At 35.2% G+C, this 20,349-nt stretch overlaps 1 protein-coding gene and 1 pseudogene across 2 annotated transcripts in view; both read left to right on the top strand.

Moving 5' to 3' along the window:
• Positions 1–20,349, top strand: part of AP3B1 (adaptor related protein complex 3 subunit beta 1) — a 264,833-nt gene that overhangs the window by 41,495 nt on the left and 202,989 nt on the right. Inside the window, exons 1-2 of one of the 2 annotated variants that reach the window (XM_047088361.1) lie at positions 1,486–1,501; positions 7,098–7,172. In XM_047088361.1, the coding sequence (XP_046944317.1) occupies positions 7,098–7,172 (75 nt within the window). In that variant the 5' untranslated portion in view covers positions 1,486–1,501. Of the gene's footprint in view, positions 1–1,485; positions 1,502–7,097; positions 7,173–20,349 lie in introns of those variants that run through there. The other variant, XM_047088352.1, reaches the window with a different exon arrangement.
• LOC124523189 (high mobility group protein B1-like) lies at positions 7,668–19,753 on the top strand (annotated as a pseudogene).

The raw sequence follows: 20,349 nt of genomic DNA, 5'->3' as shown, positions 1-20,349 counted from the left end.
AAAACATCTTTTGGCTAGAAGTAGTTCACTGGAGTCAGTCAGTTAGAATTTTGTATTGGCTTTAAAGTTTCTTATATTTTCTTAAAGTAATTTTTAAAATTTAAATTTCTCATTATAGTTAATATTCCTTGAGCTCTGAAAATGGGGTTTTGTCACTTTATACGATTGCAGAGTAGTTTTAAGCTCTTTTCATCATAGTTGGAAACATTTCTAAATTTATTCTGCTAAAATTTTAAATGTTGCGTATTTTACCAAGTTGTTTTCTCAAATACATCAAAGTGTTAGCAGTGCACATCTGACTGTCTTTCGTACTTGGTAGTCCTATGATTCAGTAGAGAATTTTTTCAGCAATATCTACCAGTGTGAAACCATGATGGTAGTCACAGTTTATTTTATTATCTTGCTTTGGTAATATCTGAGACTTACTTAGTATCATGGGGTAATGTTTCCAGTGTTTGATATGTTGAATAAAGTCTCATGTATGCCAAAGCATTCCTAGGGGGAAAAAACCACCTACTTCAAAATCTTGTGGTCACCTCTCACACAGCAAGACTCAAGTTGAAGAACTCATACATTATTTTTCTTAATATTTCTGGAAAATACCTGTCTTGTGTTTATAGCACATGTCCATGTTTTATGTTGGCTTGGTGAAATGTGGTGAACTAAGGAGACTTTGAAATGTATTGTTTCATATAGTGAATTTAGAAATAAGTTTTTTAGCTAAAATACTGATGAGTTGTCCTTGGAGGAATGGAATATTTGTAATGAAATCTGTGTTGTATTGAATCTTTCATATATTTTCTTTTAGTAAGTGTTAAATGTTGAAGGTTTTTCTCAGATTAGTTTACTTGTCTTTGTAGTTAGGGGATAATGAGCAAATCTGAACCTTTCTTTGATATGATTCTTAAAATGCCTAGGTAAAATTACTGATATATGTGATTTTCATAGCCATTCATCTTACAGGGTATTTGGTTGGATAGTACTGACCTTAAGAAAAATAAAAGTAATTTCAAAGTTCCATATGTTTTTGTAAATATTTTTGAAAAGATCTTAAACTAAATACAAGTGGTACATTATTATTGTTGGATAATTGAGAAAATCCATGTAAGAAAAAGAAACTAATAATGTGTTCATGTATGATAAACATTTTTGGTGTAAACTTTTCTAGACATTGTTCATTCCTCTCTTCTTTCCTTTAACAAAAATGTTTCAGTTGTATGTGTGCCTTAAAAGATTCATCTTGTGCGTGATGCTGGCATCTTGTTCTTGGGTTGGAAATTGCTTAAAGGGCCAAGATTTTTCTGCCATGTTGATATACATCAGGACCAGTTCCATAAGCAGGTCTGAGTTTTTACTAGCGATATAATACCTTAGTGAGTTTTCTGTCAATTTTGCTCCACTGTTACTTTATGGAATATAAATCAAGGATCAGTTCATTTTCTATTTCTTCATTTATTCTAGGTTGCTGATTTTTAAGAGCTGGAATTGGGTCTGAGACTCTGTAAGATCTACCTTTCTTGCTTCCTTCCCCACCATCCTTCCCTCTGTTCGTTCCTTCCTTGTAAATTAACCAGTATTTATAAAATCAAAAATATTGAACTTTGTAAAATAAACCATCTTTGTTACTGTGAAAAATGAAGCCAGTTAAAATTTAGAAAAGCACAATTTTTCCTCTTTTTTTCCCTGAGTTTAAAAAATTAATGTGGATTTTTAGATCTAGATGATTACTCATTATTTATAAAAAAAACATAAGCAACATGAAAATCAATCATAATAATACACATTAACAGAATGAAGGGGAAAAACCACAAGATCATCTCAATTGATAGAGAAAAAGAATTTGGCCAAATTTAACACTCATGATAAAGCACTGAACAAACTAGGACTGGAAGGAAACTACCTCAACATGTTAAAGGCCATGTATGAAAAACCCACAGCTAACATCATAGTTTCACCATAGCAGTGAAAGACTGAAAGGTTTTCTTCAATAAGGAAAAAGATAAGGATGCCTGCTTTTGTCTCTTCTGTTCAATATACTATTGAAAGTTTTAGCCAGAGCAGTTAGGCAAGAAAAAGAAATAAAAGGCACCCAAATTGCAAAGGAAGAACTAAAATTATCTTTATTCACAGACAACATGATTTCATATTTAGAAAACTAAATATTTTATGGAAAAGTTTTAAAACTAATAAATGTATTGAGCAAAGTTGCGATATACAAAATCATTACATAACAATTTCTTGCGTCTGTATACCCTGACAATGAACAATTCAAGAAAGATACTAAGACAATAGTCCTATTTACAGTAGCATTAAAAAGAATACAATACCAGAAATAAACTAAGGGGGCAAAGACTTGTACCTTGAGAGCTGCAAAATGTTGCTGACAGAAATTAGAGAAGACGGAAATAAATGGAAGGGTATCCTATGTTCATGGATTAAAAGACTTAATATTTTTAAGATGTCAGTATCAAAGCGATCTACATATTCAGTGTAATTACTATAAAAATTCCAGTGATATTATTTGCAAAAAAAGGAAAATCTATCCTAAAATTCATATAGATCCTGAATAACCAAAATAGTCTTGAACAAATTTATAAGTCTCACACTTGCTGGTCTGAAAACTTATTCCAAAGCTACAGTAATCAAAACAGCATGGAACTGTCACAAAGACAGACATATATACCCAACAGAGCATGCAGAAGTAAACCCTTAACTATGTGGTCAAATGATTTTTGACAAGGGTGCGAGACTGTTCAATGGTGAAATTATAGTCTTCAACAAATGGTGCTGGGAAACTAGATACCACCTGCAAGAAAATGAATTTCGACCCCTACCTCATACTATATATAAAATAAGGCAAAATGAATCAAAGACCTAAATGTTAGAGGTAAAAATGTAAAACTTATAGAAGAAAACATAGGGCAGAAACTTCATGACATGAGATTTGTCAGAGGTTTCTTAGATACAAACCAAAAAGTGAGCAACAAAAGAAAAAAATGGATAATTAGGGCTGTATCAAAATTAAAATCTTTGTGCATCATATGATACCACAACATTGTGATGAGACAAGCCTCAGAATGGGAAAAAAATATTTTCAAATATGTAAAAAGCCATCCCCCCAACATATAGGAAGGGGTTCTCCTATATCCACTTATTCCCCAGGTAGAAACTAATAGGTAGTTTTTTTACTAAAGTATCTTAAGTGAACTACATCATGTAGAAATTTGTTGAAATTTCTATCATATCTGAAATAATCTGATATCTTTTTTATCGTATCTGAAATACAGTACTTCCTGGATTGACTCAATAGCAAAATAAGAGAAAAAAGAGCCAGAAGTTGAAGACAGATCATTAGAACTTAGTTGGTTTGAAGAATAGATTAGTAAAAGGAAAAGAACTGAACATAGCCTCAGGGTTTTGTTGGATAATATCAAAAGATCTAACAAATATGTCCAAAAGGAGGAGAGAGATTGGGGCAGTAAAAATATTTGAAGAAATAACGGCTGGAAACTACCCAAATGAATGAATGACATAAACTTATAGATGAAAAAGTTCACTGAATCCCAATTAGGATAAACCCAAAGAAAACCATGCCTAAACACATAGCAATTAAACTGTAGAAGACCAAAAATAAAGAAATAATCTTGACAGTACCTGGAAAAGCAATGATACATTGCATACAAGGATCAGTGATTTTAATAACATCAGAAACCATGGCAGCCAGAAGTCAGTGGAACATCTTTAAAGTACTGAAAGAAAATAGAGGTGATACTTGAACAACAAAGATTTGAATTTCATGGGTCCACTTATACGTGTTATAGAGTACTGTGCTGTAAATGTATTTTCTCTTCCTTATGATCTTTTTTCTCATAATTTTCTTAATATTTTCTCTAGTTTATTGTAAGAAGAGTACAGTATATAGTATATATAACATACAGAATATATGTTAATAAACTCTTTATGTTATCTGAAGGGTTTCCGTTCAAAAGTAGGTTATTAGTAGTTAATTTGTGGGAGGAGTCAAAAGTTCTACATGGATATTCGAATCTGCAGGGGATTGGTACCCCTAACCCCTGCATTGTTCAAGGGTCCACTGTATTTGGCAAGCATAAAGGTCTAATTTTATTCTTCTAAAGTTATACATGTCTGAGAGGTTTTAAATAGGTGTAGATATATAGGATAGCATAATGTAAAGGCTAGCGGGGAGGTGGGATTAAAAGGGCCTGTCTGGTTGTAAGGTTTCTACGTTTTATTTGACCTGGTACAATACTAAATCTAAGTAGACTGTGAAAGGTTTGTTGAATCTTGATTTGTCCATCTAATAATCCTTAGAAGAACCATTAAACGTTTTTCAAGAAGATATAAACAAAAAATCAATGTAAACATTAAAATACCAAATACTAACAAGTTCCGAAATAATGGGAATGACAGAGGTCAGTCAAACAAAACACACACAGTAAACAGAAAACAGATAATAAAATTGTAGACGTGGGAGCACCTGGGTGGCTCAGTTGGTTGAGTATCTGACTTCGGCTCACGTCATCATCTCACGGTTTGTGAGTTTGAGCCCTGCATCGAGCCCTGTGCTGTTAGCACGGAGCCTGCTTCGGCTCCTCTGCCCCCCTCTCTCTTTGCCCCTCCCCTACTTGCTGTGTCTCTTTCAAAATATATAAATAAACTTAAAAAAAAATTGTAGACCTGAATCTAACAACACCAGTAATTATATTAAATGTGAGTGATCTTAAGTCACCAACTAAAAGAGATTGTCAGATTGGATGAAAATGTTAAGATGCAACTGTATGTTCTGTAGGAGAAACCCATTTTTAATATAAAGACATAGATTAAAAATACAAGGATGGGAAATATATACTATGAAAACACTAAACAAAACATAAAAGAGCAGCTACCACCGCCACCCTGGCACTTTCCATTTCTCATACAGTCCTTTATTTTTTTCCATAGTACTCTATTTTACCATCTCACACATTGTATTTATTTGTTTATTGTTCCTAGCCCCCATTAGAAGGTAAGCTCCACTGGGCAAGGTGTATCCCCAAGGCCTACAGTACTCCTTGGCATGTAGTGTCCTTTCAGCAAACATTTGTTGAATGAACTTGACTGTAGGGTTTTTTTCTTCCCTCATGTATTAACATCTTTTTGAATAACCTCCTGTAGAACAGTTAGGGAATCCTTGGAATAGGATATAATAGGACAGGATCTTCAACTTCAGGTATTCATTGAATAACTGAAGGCATGGGCCCAAAAACATTTGTTCCCTCTCTCCTCATTTTACAGGTGAGGAAACTGAGGGAGGTGTAAAAATCGTAATAAAGATGTTTTAGCTGCATTATTTGTGAACCTTCTGTAATATGCAGTAGGTTTCACAGAATATTCAAATCATAATGTGACAGGTAAGGAAACAGAATATGAAAGGATTAGCTTATATTGGAGTGTTTTTAAGCTGTTATGTAGAAAGATCTTATTGAAAAATTGCTAATTGGGATTTGAATGCTTAAAATATCACATAGTATATAATAAAACTTTTGTCATGATTTTATAAAAACTATCTTTTTTAAGATAGTTTTTAGATATGGTGTATAATTCATGAAGAATCCCTTTCCAGAAAATGATCCTGTTGTTAAACTTTATTTTGTATCTACCAAAGTGTAGACTATTAAACGACATAAAGATATATTCCGAGAATGAGAGTGAAGGAAATGGGGATACAGGTAGACATAAAACTACAGTAAATAGAAATAAAACAGAACAAATGAAGAGTGTGAGTTTAAAAATTTTAGAGGAAATTAGAATTGGACAGCAATGTGGGCCAGGTATTTTTGGGTGGCTCTAGGGAGGGAGAATGATTAGAATTTTAGAGAATTGTGGAAAGTAAAAAGAATTGACTTGGGGGTGTGATAAGGCATAGAGTAGCCAGAGAATGTTCTGGTAGTGAGTAGGTCAGTTTACTTTGATAATAGTGTTGGTGTAGAACAATAATTGTTGCTGTGCTCAAGAGGGATGTTGTAAATTGTGAGGGCATTTAATATTAAGTGAAATAGTTTGGACTTTCAGGCAGCCAAGGGCTTTTGAAATCTTTGAGAGGGGCTGACATGTACACAGTAGTGTTTTAAGCATGTGAAACTGTCAGTGTGGCACATTATGAACAGGAGCAGGAGACTGTTGGAAAAGACCTTTATGAGATGATATTGACCTATTTTAGGATAGTAACAGTGAGAAAGGATTAATGTGATAGTACAAAGAAATCACAACAGGACCTAGTTACTCTATACATGTGGGAAGAGACCAGAATAAATCTGTGGTTTCTGGTATCTGGGAAAATTGGTGGAAATAAGAAGTTCTAGCATGAATGCTATTTTATCATGAAAAATGAGTTTGGTTTTAGCAAGTTTGAGATGAGGAAGACATCTAATGATGTCCAGTTACAGAAGTGTAACTAGGACCCAGAGTTAGGGCTAGAGTTTGGGGAATTGATCCCTATAGTGTGAGAGTTAAGTCATGAGGGTGAATGAAATGTTACGAGTTTCAGAGATTGTAGAATAGTGTAGCCTGAAAAGATGGTGATATACAGAACTTAGCAGGCAGAGGAGAGGACTTGGTGAAGAGAACTTTGAAATGTAATGGTTGGAGATAGGGAAACCTATGAAATGAAAGCCAAGGGGGAAATAGTTTGTCCAAAATAACGTTTATTCCCCGCCACCCCCATTGCCAATGTATAACTTTAATATAAGAGCTTGGAAAATAAAGAACAGTACAAATATTTTTAAAATATTTACAGCCTCATTAGCCAGAGAAAACTATTGTAAATGTTTTATTATATGTCTTGAACTACTATATATTTCTTCTTTAATGTGTCTGTGTATTTGTATATTTATATTGATACTCAAGACTTTATTTGTTCTTTGATACAGATAATTGGGATAAGTAAAATGATTCAAAAAGACTTCAGCTTGTGAATTCCATGGCTTATTTGCTGATTCAATTTTCTAAATATTTAATGTATGTAGAATTTATGTTTTATTTTCAAATGACTAATTTATAACAGATTTCAACTCTAATACTCCACTTTTATTCTTCAGATGATTGCAAAAGGGAAGAATGCATCTGAACTGTTTCCTGCTGTTGTGAAGAATGTGGCCAGTAAAAATATTGAGGTATTGTTTTGATTCATAATTTTCATAATTCTTTCTGTTGTAAAAGAATCATATACTTTTTGTTACTTTGAAATGTGACATAAGATCCTTAAGTATCACTAGATTTCTTTTGCTCTAAGTAAAATGTTCATAGTCTTAAATAGAATAAACAGTATTTGGATTTTTGGATGGGGAATGTGAAAAATAAATTGAAATTAATTCACCTGGGTGAATGATGGTAACTTGTATATTTGTAGAAGCCAGTTGAGTTGGTGTTCTGCTCTCGGGACTTAATATTAGGATAGCACATATCCAGGGGCACCTGGGTTAGCGTCCAACTCTTGGTTTTGACTCAGGTCATGATCTCATGGTTAGTGAGTTTGAGCCTTGTGTCAGACACCATGCTGACAGCGCAGAACCTGCTTGGGATTCTCCTCCCTTCTCTCTTTGTTCCTACCCCACTCATGCTCTCTCTCAAAATAAATAAATAAACTTAAAAAAAAAAAAAGATAGCACATGTCCATTGAAATAGACCTACGTTCATTCAGTAGTAGGATAGTGTTTGAACCCAAGTATTATCACTCCAAATCTAGGGCTCTTTTTGAAACATGGTATACCCTGCCTCTGTACAGTAGGAGGTGAGCAGAAGGCAGGATGTAGTGTGAGCCTTTGAGTGCTTGTCTCTGTGTAGGTTTACACGTGGTGTTTGAATCAGAAATTCAAAGCACTTTGAGGCCAAGGTAATGTTGAGTCAAATGGACTCGTGACTTTTGATAGAGTGCAAAAGAAAAATATGAGCCAATATAGAAGCCATTGAGTAAGATGAGTAGGATGAAGAGTTCAGTGAAGGGGATGAGAGATTGATCTGAGCAAACGGCTTGTATTTCAAAACAATAGAAGGTAGGAATGAAGAGAATTAATGACCACATCTCTCATGGATTTCACTGTCAACTGATGTAGGTAGTGATTGGAGGATCATGTTTACTCAGTAGGAAGTAGTGATATATACATAAGAATGAAAATGCCAGCACACATGCTTCTTCTTTGCCTGTTGCCAACAGTTGGAGGAATATGCTTAGTTCTCTTTTTGAGTCTGGAAAGTTTGGTAGGAGTAGCAGTCTTCACTGAAGAATATTTTCAAGGACTAAGTGTCATCAGAGCAGATGTTTTAGGTAGAGATAGGTAGATTATAAGAAATAGAAATTAAGGATATAAGGGACTTTTTCACTTTTAATCAACATTATAACCTTTCATATATACTTTGAAAACCTTATGACAGTAAATTTCCATTTTCTCCTTCCTACCTTTTCCTAAGTTATCATACATTTTACTTCTAAATAATGCTAAAATCGCCTAAAAATATATGGTTATTATTTTTGCTTTTTAAAAGTCATTTTTCTTTGAAATATAGTTAACATGCCATAAACTTTTAAAGTGGGCCATTCAGTGATTTACCAAATTGTACAACCATCACTGCCATTTCCTTCTTCTGTATTTTTATCACCTCAAAAAGTAATCCTGCTTTCATCTGCAGTCACTCCTTGTGCCCTCAGCCCTAGGCAACTATGAATCTACTTTCTGTCTCTATGGATTTGCCTCTTTTGGGCATTTCATATAAATGAAGTTGTACGGGGCGTGACTTTTGTATCTGGCTTCTTTCACTTAGCATAATGTTTTCGAAGTCCACCCATGTTGTAGTGTACATCAATACCTCATTTCTCTTTATTGCTGAATAATACTCCGTTGTACGGACATACTGAATTTTGTGTACTCATTCACCAGTGACATTTCGGTTGTTTCCACTTTTTAGCTATCATGAATAGTACTAAACACTTTGTACAAGTTTGTGTGTGTACCTATGTGTTCACTTCTCTCGTATGTGTACCTTGGAGTGATATTTCTGGTTACTGTGATATGGTTACTATATGGTTTTTTGAGGACTTGCCAAACTCTTTTGCACAGCACTGCATCATTTTACATTTCCACCAATACTGTATGTGAGTTATAATTTCTCCACATCCTCATCAATACTAATTTTTCTTTTTTCAAAAAAAATCACTGTCTTTTAGATTAGAGTTATCCTAAAGGGTGTGAAGTGGAATCTCATTACTGCTTTTGCAATTTGGATTCACATTTCTCTAATAAAAAACTGTTGATTTTCTCTTGGCCAGTTCTGCATCTTCTTTGAAAAAATGTCTGTTCAGATCTTTTTACCGTTTTATAATTGGGTTTTCTTTCTGTTGTTTATTGTTTGAGTTCTTTATATATTCTGAATACTAGATTCTTATCTGTTGTCAAATTTGCAAATATTTTCTCCCATTCTGTGGATTATCTTTTCATTTTCTTGTTTGTGTCCTTTGAAGCACAGACATTGTAAATTTTCATGAGCTCCACTTCTATTTTTTCTTTGTTTCCTTATGCCTTGGGTGTCATATCTAAGAAATGGATGCTTAATCCAAGGTCATGAAGATTTATATTTGTCTTTTTTCCTAACAGTTTGTAGATTTAACTTTTATATATAGGGCTGTGATCCATTTTGAGTCTCCATGCAATCACTGATCTGCTTTTGGTTACGAGTTTTGTCATTTTTAGAATTTCTTATAAATTAAACCGTACAGTATGATGTCTCTTGAGTTTTAGTCCTTATTTTTTAAAATGTTTCATTTGTTCATTCATTCATTCATTCATATTTGAGAGAGAGAGAGAGGGAGGGAGGGGCAGAGGGAGAATCAGAATCTGAAGCAGGCTTCAGGCTCTCAGCTGAAGGTCAGCAAAGAACCTGGTGCAGGGCTTGAACCCAAACCTGGAGATCCTGACCTTAGCCGAAGTTGGATGCTTAATCGACTGAGCCACCCAGGTGCCCTGAATTTGACTCCTTTTACCTTCAAATCTGAGATTCATCTGTACTATTTCATGTATTCCCATTTTGTTCCTTTTTTACTGTAATCTGATATTTTTACAATTTTCAAATTTACCTTTTGAAATACACCTGAATAAAATGGTGTTTGTGGTCATGTATTTTAATTTTTAATTTTTCTTGTATTTTAATTTTCTTTTTCTTTTCTAATTACCTAGGGATAGATAAGTTGCATTGTCTGGGAAATGTATATTTAATTTTTTTTTAAGTTTATTAATTTATTTTGAGAGGGAGAGAGTGCAAGAGCAAGCAGGGGAGCGGTACCCAGAGAGGGAGAGAGAGGATCCCAAGCAGGCCCTGTGTTGCTGGAACCCACGAACCGTGACATCATAACCTGAGCCAAAATCAAGAGTCAGATGTTCAACCAACTGAACCACCCAGGCACCCCTGTATATTTAGTTTTTAGGAAATAGTGTCACAGAGTTTTCCATAGTGGCTGTATCATTTGCATTCCCACCAGCAATTGTATGGGAGTTCCAGTTGGTTCACATCCCTTCCAACACTTGACCTTATTAGACTCTAACATTAGCCACTTTGGTAGCTGTATAATGGTATTTCATTGTGCATGTATTTGCATTTTCTTTTTTTTTTTTCCTTTAAATGTTCATTTATTTTTGAGAGGGGGGATGGGGGAGAGGGAAACAGAGGATCTAAAGCAGGTTCTTTGCTGACAACGCCCGATGTGGGTCTTGAACTCAACGGTGAGTTTATGACCTGATCTGAAGTCAGACACTTAACTGACTGAGCCACCCAGGCGCCCCTACATTTTCCTATATTTAGTGCCGTTGAACATCTTTTCATGATTTATTGGTTAGTCATGTCTCTTCTAAAATGTCTGTTCATATCTTTTTTGTTTTATTATTAAAGCGTAAGAATTCTGATTCTAGTCTTCTTTCAGATAGATGGTTATTTATTATTATTTATTTTCTCTTGGTCTGTGGCTTGCCTTTTTGTTTTCTTACTATCTTTTAAAAAACAAACATTTGATTTTGATAAAGTCCATTTTATCTGTTTTTTTCTCAGTTGTACTTCATGGTTTTTGGTGACCTTTTTAAGAGATCTTTGTCTAACCTAATGTCAAAGATTTTTCCTGGTGTGTTCTAAAAGTTTAATAGTTGTAGCTATTATATTTAGGTCAATGATCCATGTTTGGATCCAGTGTCCATAGGTCTGTGATCCATAGGTTCGATGATTTACTGGGAGGACTCATAGGACTTAGGATATAGTCATACTCATAGCTACGAGTTATTACAATGAAAGGTACATAATAAAATCAGTCCCTGAAAGAGGTGCTTGTGGTAAAGTCAAGAGGAAACCAGATGCAAGCTTCCAAGTATCTTTCTCCAGTGATTTTCCCAGTGATAATTCCTCCAGCATCAATTGTGACAAAAAGTGTGAGGTGTTGTCCACTAGGAGAGCTCATTAGTGATTCAGTGCCCAGGTCTTTTACTGGGGGGCTGTTCATGGAGGCATTAACTGCCTAGCATGTACCAAAATTCCAGACTCCCTTAAAAAAAAGCAAATGTTGAGCATAAACCATATTGTTTGTAAACCACCCTTATCAGGGAATTGTGGGAATACCCCTAAAATTCAAGTTCCCGGATCCCAGTCAGTGCCAACTTTGAAAGCAGACTTTCTAAGGATAGCATTCTTTGGCCTGCTTTATTAACTTTTTCTTGCACAGCACATTTCAAATCAGACTTTGTGTGTGATGTGAGGTAAGTAAGGTTCAAGATTTATTTATTGATTTTTCTGGGTATTCATTTGTTCTGGTATCACTTTTTAAGAAGACTCTGTCTTTTCCCCCTTGAATTGCCTTGCTACTTCTGTGAAAAATTCTTGATCATGTAAGTGCAAGTATGTTTCTGGACTCTTTTCTTTTCCGTTGATCTATTTGCCATACCACACTGCTTTGTTTACTGGATAGTCACGTTGTAAGTCTTTAAGTCAGGTAGTGTAAGCACTCCAGCCTGGTTTTGTTTTTTTAACCTTTTTTTGGCTAGTCTGGGTCTTTTGTCTTTTTATGTAAGTGTTAAAATTAGCGTGTCAGTTTCCTCAAAAGCCTGTTAGGACTGATTTTGTTTGCATTGAATTTATAGATCAAATTTGGGGAAAATTGCTGTCTTTACCATATTAAGTCTTCCAGTCCACAAATGTGGTCTTCTATAATTTCCTTTTGCAGTATTTTATAGTTTTGGTATTCAAGTTTTGCATGTATTTTAAATTTGTTTTTTAGTAGTTTTGAAAGCTGTTTTGTTTATTTTTTTAAAGTTCATTTATTTTGAGGGCCACCTGGGTGGCTCAGTTGGTTGAGTGTCCAACTCTTGATTTTGGCCCAGGTCATGATCTCATGGTTTGTGAGTTCCAGCCCCGCATCGGACTCTGTTGATGGTGTGGAGGCTGCTTGTGATTCTCTCTCTCTCCCCCCCCCCCCCCACCTCTCTGCCCCTTTGGTGCGTGTGCCTTCTCTCTCTCTCTCAAAAGAAATAAACCTAAAAAATATATAAAATTTGTTTTTAAGTTTATTCATTTTGAGAGAGAGTGTGTGAGGGAGGGAGGAGTGGAGAGAGATAAAGGGGTGGGGAGAGAGAGAGGAGAGAGAGAGAGAGACTGAGAGAAAGAATTCTAAGCAGGCTCTACACTGTCAGTGCTGAGCCTGATACAGGGGGAGGGGGCTACTTGAACTCATGAACTGTGAGATCATGACCTGAGCCCAAATCAAGAGTTTGATGCTTAACCGACTGAGCCACCCAGGCACCCCTGAAGGCTATTTTAAACAACATTGTCTTTTTAATTTCATTTTCAAATTGGTTATTGCTAGCATAAAGAATTGATTTTTGTATATTGATCTTGTGTTGTGTCTTTGCTAAATTCACTTATTAGCTCTGATAGCTATTTTATAGATTTCTTAGGCTTTGTTACATAAAGGATCATATCATGTACAAATGTAATTTTACTTTTCTGTTCTTTTTTCTTCTTGTCATATTACATTGAGTACACCGTACATTACAGTATTGAATAAAAGTGATGAGAATAGTTACCCTTGCCTTGTTTCTCATGTAGAAAGCACTGTGCCTTTTATCTTTGAATATGATATTAGCTGTAGGTTTTTTTTGCAGCTGTCTGTAATCATGTTGAGGAAGTTCTTTCTACCCATAGTTTGCTGAAAGTTTTTATAGCAAATGAGTTTTGAATTTTTCCAAGTGCTTTTTCTGTAACTTTTGACATTATATGATTTTTCTCTGTTCTCTTGATAGTGGTAAATGACTAGGATTGATTTTTCACTAGTTAAACCTTTTTATTCCTGGGGTAGGTCCCTCATGGTCGTCTTGTGTTAAATCTTTATATTGTTAGAATTGGTTTGCCATCTTTTTATTAAGGAGTTTTGCATCTATATGTTATTGCGTCTATATGTATTTTACTTGCAGTGGCTTTTGTTTTGATATCAGGGTAATCAGGTTAATACTGGCTTTGTAAAATGAGTTGGGATGTATTTCTCCTTTGCTGTCTCAAAGAGTATGTGTAGAATTATTTTATCCTAATATGGTATTATTTTATTCTTAGTGTGAAGTCAAGTGTGCTTGGAGTTTATTTTATAGTAAGGTTTTAAATTATGAGTTCAAATTGTTTATTTGGTATAAACCACTGTGGGAAATAGTTAGCAGACTTGGGTTGCTCAAAACCTGTACATTCCCCCAAAAGATACATTTTCATGACTGCTCGTTGTCTGGCTTGGTCAAACTGAGCTGTTGGACTGTTCTGTCTGATAAAAGTGTTTTATCACTTTTTGGTAAACACCTGCTTTTTCTTTTCCTGTTCTGGAGCTTTAGTTACTGATCTCCTACGTAGTGATGACAATATGTGTAGTTGTACAGGATCTACATGACTGATCCCTAATAAATACTTTGGATAGTCTTTCTTTGTCAAGTTTTCCTGGTTGGTGGCATTTTGTACATGTTGTCATACATTGTTGCTGAAGGAATTAAGCAGGTCTTATGTGACTCCACTGTTAGGATTCTTGGAACCTTGTGCCTGGTGTCCTCTGGACTTCACCCCATGTACCTTTTCCTTTTGCTGATCTTACTATGTATTCCTTTGCTGTAATGAATCATAACCCTGAGTATGACAACTTTTCTGAGTGCTATAAACCCTTCTAGCCAGTCATCCAACCTGAAGATGGTCTTGGTGGATCGCCAACACAGGGCTATTTAGATTTTCTATTTCTTCTTGGATCTCTTAGTAATTTGTCAGTCAAGAAATTTATCCATTTCATCCGGGTTGTCAGTTTAGTAACATGAAATTGTTAAAAATATTCCCTTAGTATTTTTTTAATGTCTGTACCTTCTGCAGTGATATTTACACTTCCTGATAATTGGTAGTTTTTGTCTTCTCTTTTTCTTGATCAAATTAGAGGCTTATCAATTATATTGACCTTTTGAAAACCAGCTTTTAGTTTTACCATTTACTTTTTTCTGTTTTGTATGTCATTGATTTTTTAAATGATTATTGACTTTTGTATTTATCTTTTACACTTCAGATTTATACATAATTTGGGGTTCCTTTTTAATATTAAAAATTAATTTACTGACAATTACTTTGTCAGTCTTTGAACATGAACATGGTTATGTTTTTCTTGAAGTGGGAAAAAACACGAAAACTGAAATATATAAATGTCCTTTACCTGTATAAAATTCACCTAAGAAAGCTGACTTTTTTCCTCTTGAAAACAAAAATAAACAGGACAGTTCTAACTGTATTGAGCTGCTCGAACATCTAGAGAATGTCAAAATAGCTAATTATTTTTAACATGCTTCCTTTTAAAAACAAAGGGAATAAATCTCTATGTTACTTAGTGGTCATTTAGAAAATGAAAGCATTATTTACATGTAAAAAAAAAGTCTAAATAGTTTTATTATTTTGAAATTGGGACCTGAATTTGCAAAAGACATAGTTAAGGTGAGGTTCTTTTTTTAATATCTTGAGTTGGAAACGCAGATCAAAACTTTTGGTTAGTATGAAATACTATGTATTTTCTTCTAAACATTGTTTCATTTGCATTTTTCAAATTAAATTTTATAGATTTTCATTGTTTAGTTAAAAATATTTTTACTTTATGATTTCTTTATTGACTCATGGATTATTTAGAAGTATGTTGTTTAATTTCCTCATTTTGAGGGTGGAAGGGTTATCTGAATGATCTTACTATTAATTGCTTTGTAACATTCTTCCATTTTAGTCCTAAAGCATATTTAGTTTTATTTCATCCTTAAAATTTATGAGAACTTGTTTATAGATCATCATAGTTTATTTTGGTGTGCATACCATGTGCACTTGGCGTAGAGAATGTGTATTCTGCTATTGTTGGATATACATTTCTATCCGTGTTACTTAAATGTGGGTTGTTAGTGTTTAGATTTTTAAAATTATTTTTACTGACCTGTTGTCTAGTGTTCCACTGATTGCTAGGAGGGGGCTTTTAAATCTCCCAGTCGTGATTCTGAAATTGTTCATTTCTCCCTTTAATTTAGTCATTTTCTTGCATAAATTTTAAAGCACTCCCATCACGCCTCACTCTGCGTGTCTTCGTAATGACTTGACCCTTTTACCCTACAATAGGTCCTTCTTTATCCCTGGTGACACTTTTTGTCTTAAAGTCTATTTGATTTGTTATTCATGTTGCCACTCCAGCCTTCTCATCCGTTTGTCCAGTATATCTTTTTTCCAACTATTTGCCTTTAGCCTGTCTGTGTCTTTGAATGTCCTGTGCATCTCTTATTGCCAGAACATAGTTCCATCTTTTCCCCATCCATTTTGTCAAACCATGCCTTTGAATTGGATTGTTTATTATTTTAACACTTGATGTAATTACTGGTATGTTTGGATTTGAGTGTACTATTATACTATTTATTTTCTATTTGTCTTTTTTTTTTTTCCTTTCTTCTCTTTGCTTTGGAGGAAATCCCATTTAAAATTTTCTTGTTTTTATTTTTAACCTGTTTATCTTTGCACTTTTTTTAAAATTGTTGACTGTATTTATTTTTATTTTTTAAAGTTTATTTATTTATTTTAAGAGACAGAGTGAGAGAGAGAGAGAGAGAGCTTGTGAGGGGCAAAGAGAGAGGAGGGGAGAGGATCCCAAGCAGGGCTCGGCGCCTTCAGCCGAGAACCGTGAGATCCTGACCTCAACCGAAATCAAGAGTTGTACACTTAACCGATTGAGCCACCCAGGTGACCCTACTGTATTCATTTGTAGCTTTTTGCAGTCAGTTTTATCTAATACTGTATCTCTTCACTTAAAATATAGAAATCTTGCAACCGTATACATCCATATTCCTTCTGTCTTTTGTTTAGCTTTATTTGTGTCAGATTAAAAACGTCGCAAGACAGTGCAATTTTTGCTTTAAATTTTCATGATTTATAAAGAAATTAAGAGAAGAAAACAGAAAAAAGTGTTTGTCACTTATTTCCAGCGTTCTCTTTGTATTGTAAAGATCCACATTTCTATCAGTATCATTATCTTCGTGCCTTAAAATCTTGCATTGGCTTTTGCTGTGGTGCAGATCTGCTGCTGCTGAAATCTCTTTTCTGAAAGTGTTTCCATTTTACCTCTGTTCCTAAAGGATCCTTGCACTGGTCATAGAATTCTGGGTTATATGGGTTATTGTTGTTGTTGTTGTTTTCCTTTTAGCACTCTAAAGATGCTTTAAAGATCCTCTGTGATTCGTTATGCAGTATCCCTGTTAACTGGGTAATTGATACCACTTATGTAATTTGTCATTTTTCTCATGATGCTTTCATGTTTTGCTTTTCATCTTTAACTCTGAGTTGTCTTGGTTTGAGCTTCTTTGTGTTCATTTGGCCTGGCGTCTATTGAATGTCTTATATCTGTGAATTACTGCCTTTGATCAAAATTAGGGAAATTTTGGCAATTATTTCTCTTCTTTTTTAGTTTAAGTGTACAATATAATAATTCAACACTTGCATGCATTACCGTGTGGTCGCCATGACCAATGCATTCCTCAATCCCCATCACCTATTTAACCCATCCCCCCAACTACTTCCTCTGTGGTAACCACCAGTTCTCTATAATTAAGAGTCTGTGTCTTGTCTCTCTCTCTCTCTTATCTTTTGTTTTGTTTCTTAAATTCCCTATATGAGTGAAATCGTAGAGTATTTGTCTTTCTCTGACTGATTTATTTCACTTAGCATTATACTCTCTAGCTCCACCCATGTCACTGCAAATGGCAAGATTTCATTCTTTTTTTTTTTAAGAGTTCTGAATTTTGTTTCTGACTTGTTTTTCTTTTTAATTTTTTTAAATGTTTATTTGAGAGAGACAGAGTGTGAGCGGGGGGAGGGGCAGAGAGAGAGAGAGAGAGAGAGAGAGAGAGAATCTGAAGAGGCTTCAGGCTCTGAGCTGTCAGTACAGAGCTGGACACAGGGCTTGAACTCACAAGCCGTGAGATCGTGACATGAGCCGAAGTCGGACGTTCAACCGACTGAGCCACCCAGGCGCCCCAAGATTTCATTCTTTTTGTTGGCTAAGCCACTGTGTGTGTGTGTGTGTGTGTGTGTGTGTGTGCGTGCGCGCGTGCGTACCACATCTTCTTTCTTCATTTGTCAATTGATGGACACTAGGGTTGCTTCCGTATCTTGTCTATTGTAAGTAATGCTGCTATAAACATAAGAGTGGCCATTATTTCTTCAGGTAATATTTTGCTCCATTCTCTTTTCCTTCTCGTATTATTGTAAACAACAACATGTATATTGTTTGAAGTGCGTGAAGCTTTGTTGGTTTTCTTATATCTCTTTGTGTGCTTCCCATTGGATATTTATTCACCTTTTTTCAGGTTCACTTATTCTTCTGGCATCTCCATTTGATTGTTGAGTACATTCAGTGAACATTTTTTCATTTTAGAATTTCACCTTGGTTCTTTCTTTTTCTTTGCTGAGATATGCTTTATTTTTCTCTAATTGAGAGCACATTTTCTTTTACTTCATTAAGAATATGTGTAATAGTAGGCTTTAAAATTGTCTGCTAGTTCCAATACCTTGTTTATCTCAAACTTACGTTTGGTTGATTTTCTTGTGTGTGTGTGTGTGTGTGTGTGTGTGTGTGTGTGTATACATATATATTTATATATATGCGTGTATGTATGTATTCCATTTCTTGAGTTTCTCTTACATTGGGCAATTTTGAGTTCTGTTCTTGCCATTATATTATCATGGAGATTCTGTATTCTTTTATTTTTACATCACAGGTGGTATTTTGAAGGTGCTTACCTTGACGAGTTCAAATTGTAAATTCTATTTCTTAAGCAGCAGCTTCAGTCAGTCTCATGTCATATTTTTTGTCTTCTGCTGAACTACTTTGAGTCTATTCTCTGCTTGCATGGTTCAGGAGTTAGTCAGAGATGTGGGTAGAGACTATTTGAGGAGCCCATCTCCAGCCCTTTCCCTTCTGGGATTCCCCTACTTTCTTCAGTGGCCATGATTTTTGTAGGTTCAATATTTTGGCACCTTTGGCCAGAGACAGTGGATTGTCCATCAGTGCCTCCACTTGCACTTCATCCCGTATTCGCTTGGCCTCATCAGAAAGCCAAGGGAATGGGGAATTTACTCTCTCTCGTCACCTTTGAGTATATACTCCTAACCACACTCTGCTGCTGTTTCACCACCAGGGGCCACAGTGCTTTTGTAATATGTCCTTTTTGTTTTTGTTTTTTTTTAAGTTTTCTGTGGGAGATTGTTCTGGTACAATTTTATTCCAAAATTACCAGTTTATTTATCTATTAAAGAGTTTTAAAAATGAGCTGTCTCAAAGGAGATCCTATGAAGCCAAGAGGCAAAATGTCATCATATGTATACTTTGTGCAAAGTTACTGAGAGGAGTGCAAGAAGCAGCACCCCGTTGCTGCAGGCAACTTCTCAGAGTTTTCTAAGAAGTGCTCAGGAGATGGTAGACCACATCTGCTAAGGAGAAAGGAAAGTTTGAAGACATGGCAAAGGCAGAAACATCCTGTTATGGAAGAGAAGTGAAAACTGATATCCCTCCTAAAAGAAGTTCAAGGATGCAGGTGCACCCAAGAGGCCTCCTTCGGCCTTTTTCTTGTTTTGTTCTGATAATCGCCCAGAAATCAAAGGAGAACATTCCAAACATCCCAGCCTATCCATTGGTGATGTTGCAGGGAAACTGAGAGAGATGTGGACTAACACTGCTGCAGATGACCTGAAGGCTGCTAATAAGCTGATGAAAAAATATGAAAAGGATATTGCTGCATACTGAGTTAAAGGAAAGCCTGATAAAGCAAAAACAGGAGTCGTCAAGGCTAAGAAAAACAAGGAAGAGAAGGAAGATGAGGAAGATGAAGAGGATGAGGAAGAGGAGGGAGACGAAGAAGATGGTGAAGATGAATATGTTGGTTCTAGCGCATTTTTTGGTTTTTGTCTGTAAAGCATTTAAACCCCTTTATACAACTCACTCCTTTTAAAGAAAAAAACTGAAATGTAAGGCTGTGTAAGACTTGCTTTTAAACTGTACAGTGTCGTTTTTTGTATAGTGAACACACTACCGAATGTGTCTTTCGATAGTCCTGTCCTGGTGGTGTTTTCAGTAGCCACCAGCCTTATACGGTACAGTATGGGGGTTGTAAATTGGTGTGGACATTTAAAGCAGGCCCTTGATAGTGCATAGCATAAATTAATTTTATACGGGATAATTGTTTTTCATCTTCATTTGTCTCTGATGCAGCTTATACAAAATAATTGTTTTGTTAACTGAATACCACCCTGTAATTGCAAACAAAAAAAAAAGTTGCAGCTATTTTGTTGACATTCTGAATGCTCCTAAGTAAATACAAATTTTTTTAATTAAAAATAAAAAATAAAAATGAGCTGCCTCTCACCCCCAAAGTCTTTCATGTGTTCTCTCATATTTACCATTTATGGCCCTCTTCATTCCTTTGTATAGGTCCAAATATCCTATTTGGTATTGTTTTCCTTATGACTAGAGGACTTTCTTTAACATCTCTTTTGTTTTGCTGATAATGAATTCTTTCAGCTTTTGTTTTAAAAATTATTTATTTTGCTTACAATTTGAAAATATTTTTGCCTAGTAAAATTTACAGTTCTAGGTTTACAGTCTTCTTTGTTCAGTATTTAAAAAGTATTTCAGGGGCGCCTGGGTGGCGCAGTCGGTTAAGCGTCCGACTTCAGCCAGGTCACGATCTCGCGGTCCGGGAGTTCGAGCCCCGCGTCGGGCTCTGGGCTGATGGCTCAGAG

Source organism: Lynx rufus, unplaced genomic scaffold (assembly GCF_022079265.1).
Source record: "Lynx rufus isolate CCGP_SWC_20201006 ecotype Redwood Valley unplaced genomic scaffold, mLynRuf1.p SCAF_1, whole genome shotgun sequence".
Lineage (NCBI taxonomy): Eukaryota > Metazoa > Chordata > Mammalia > Carnivora > Felidae > Lynx > Lynx rufus.
This window is presented reverse-complemented; position numbering and strand designations above follow the sequence as displayed.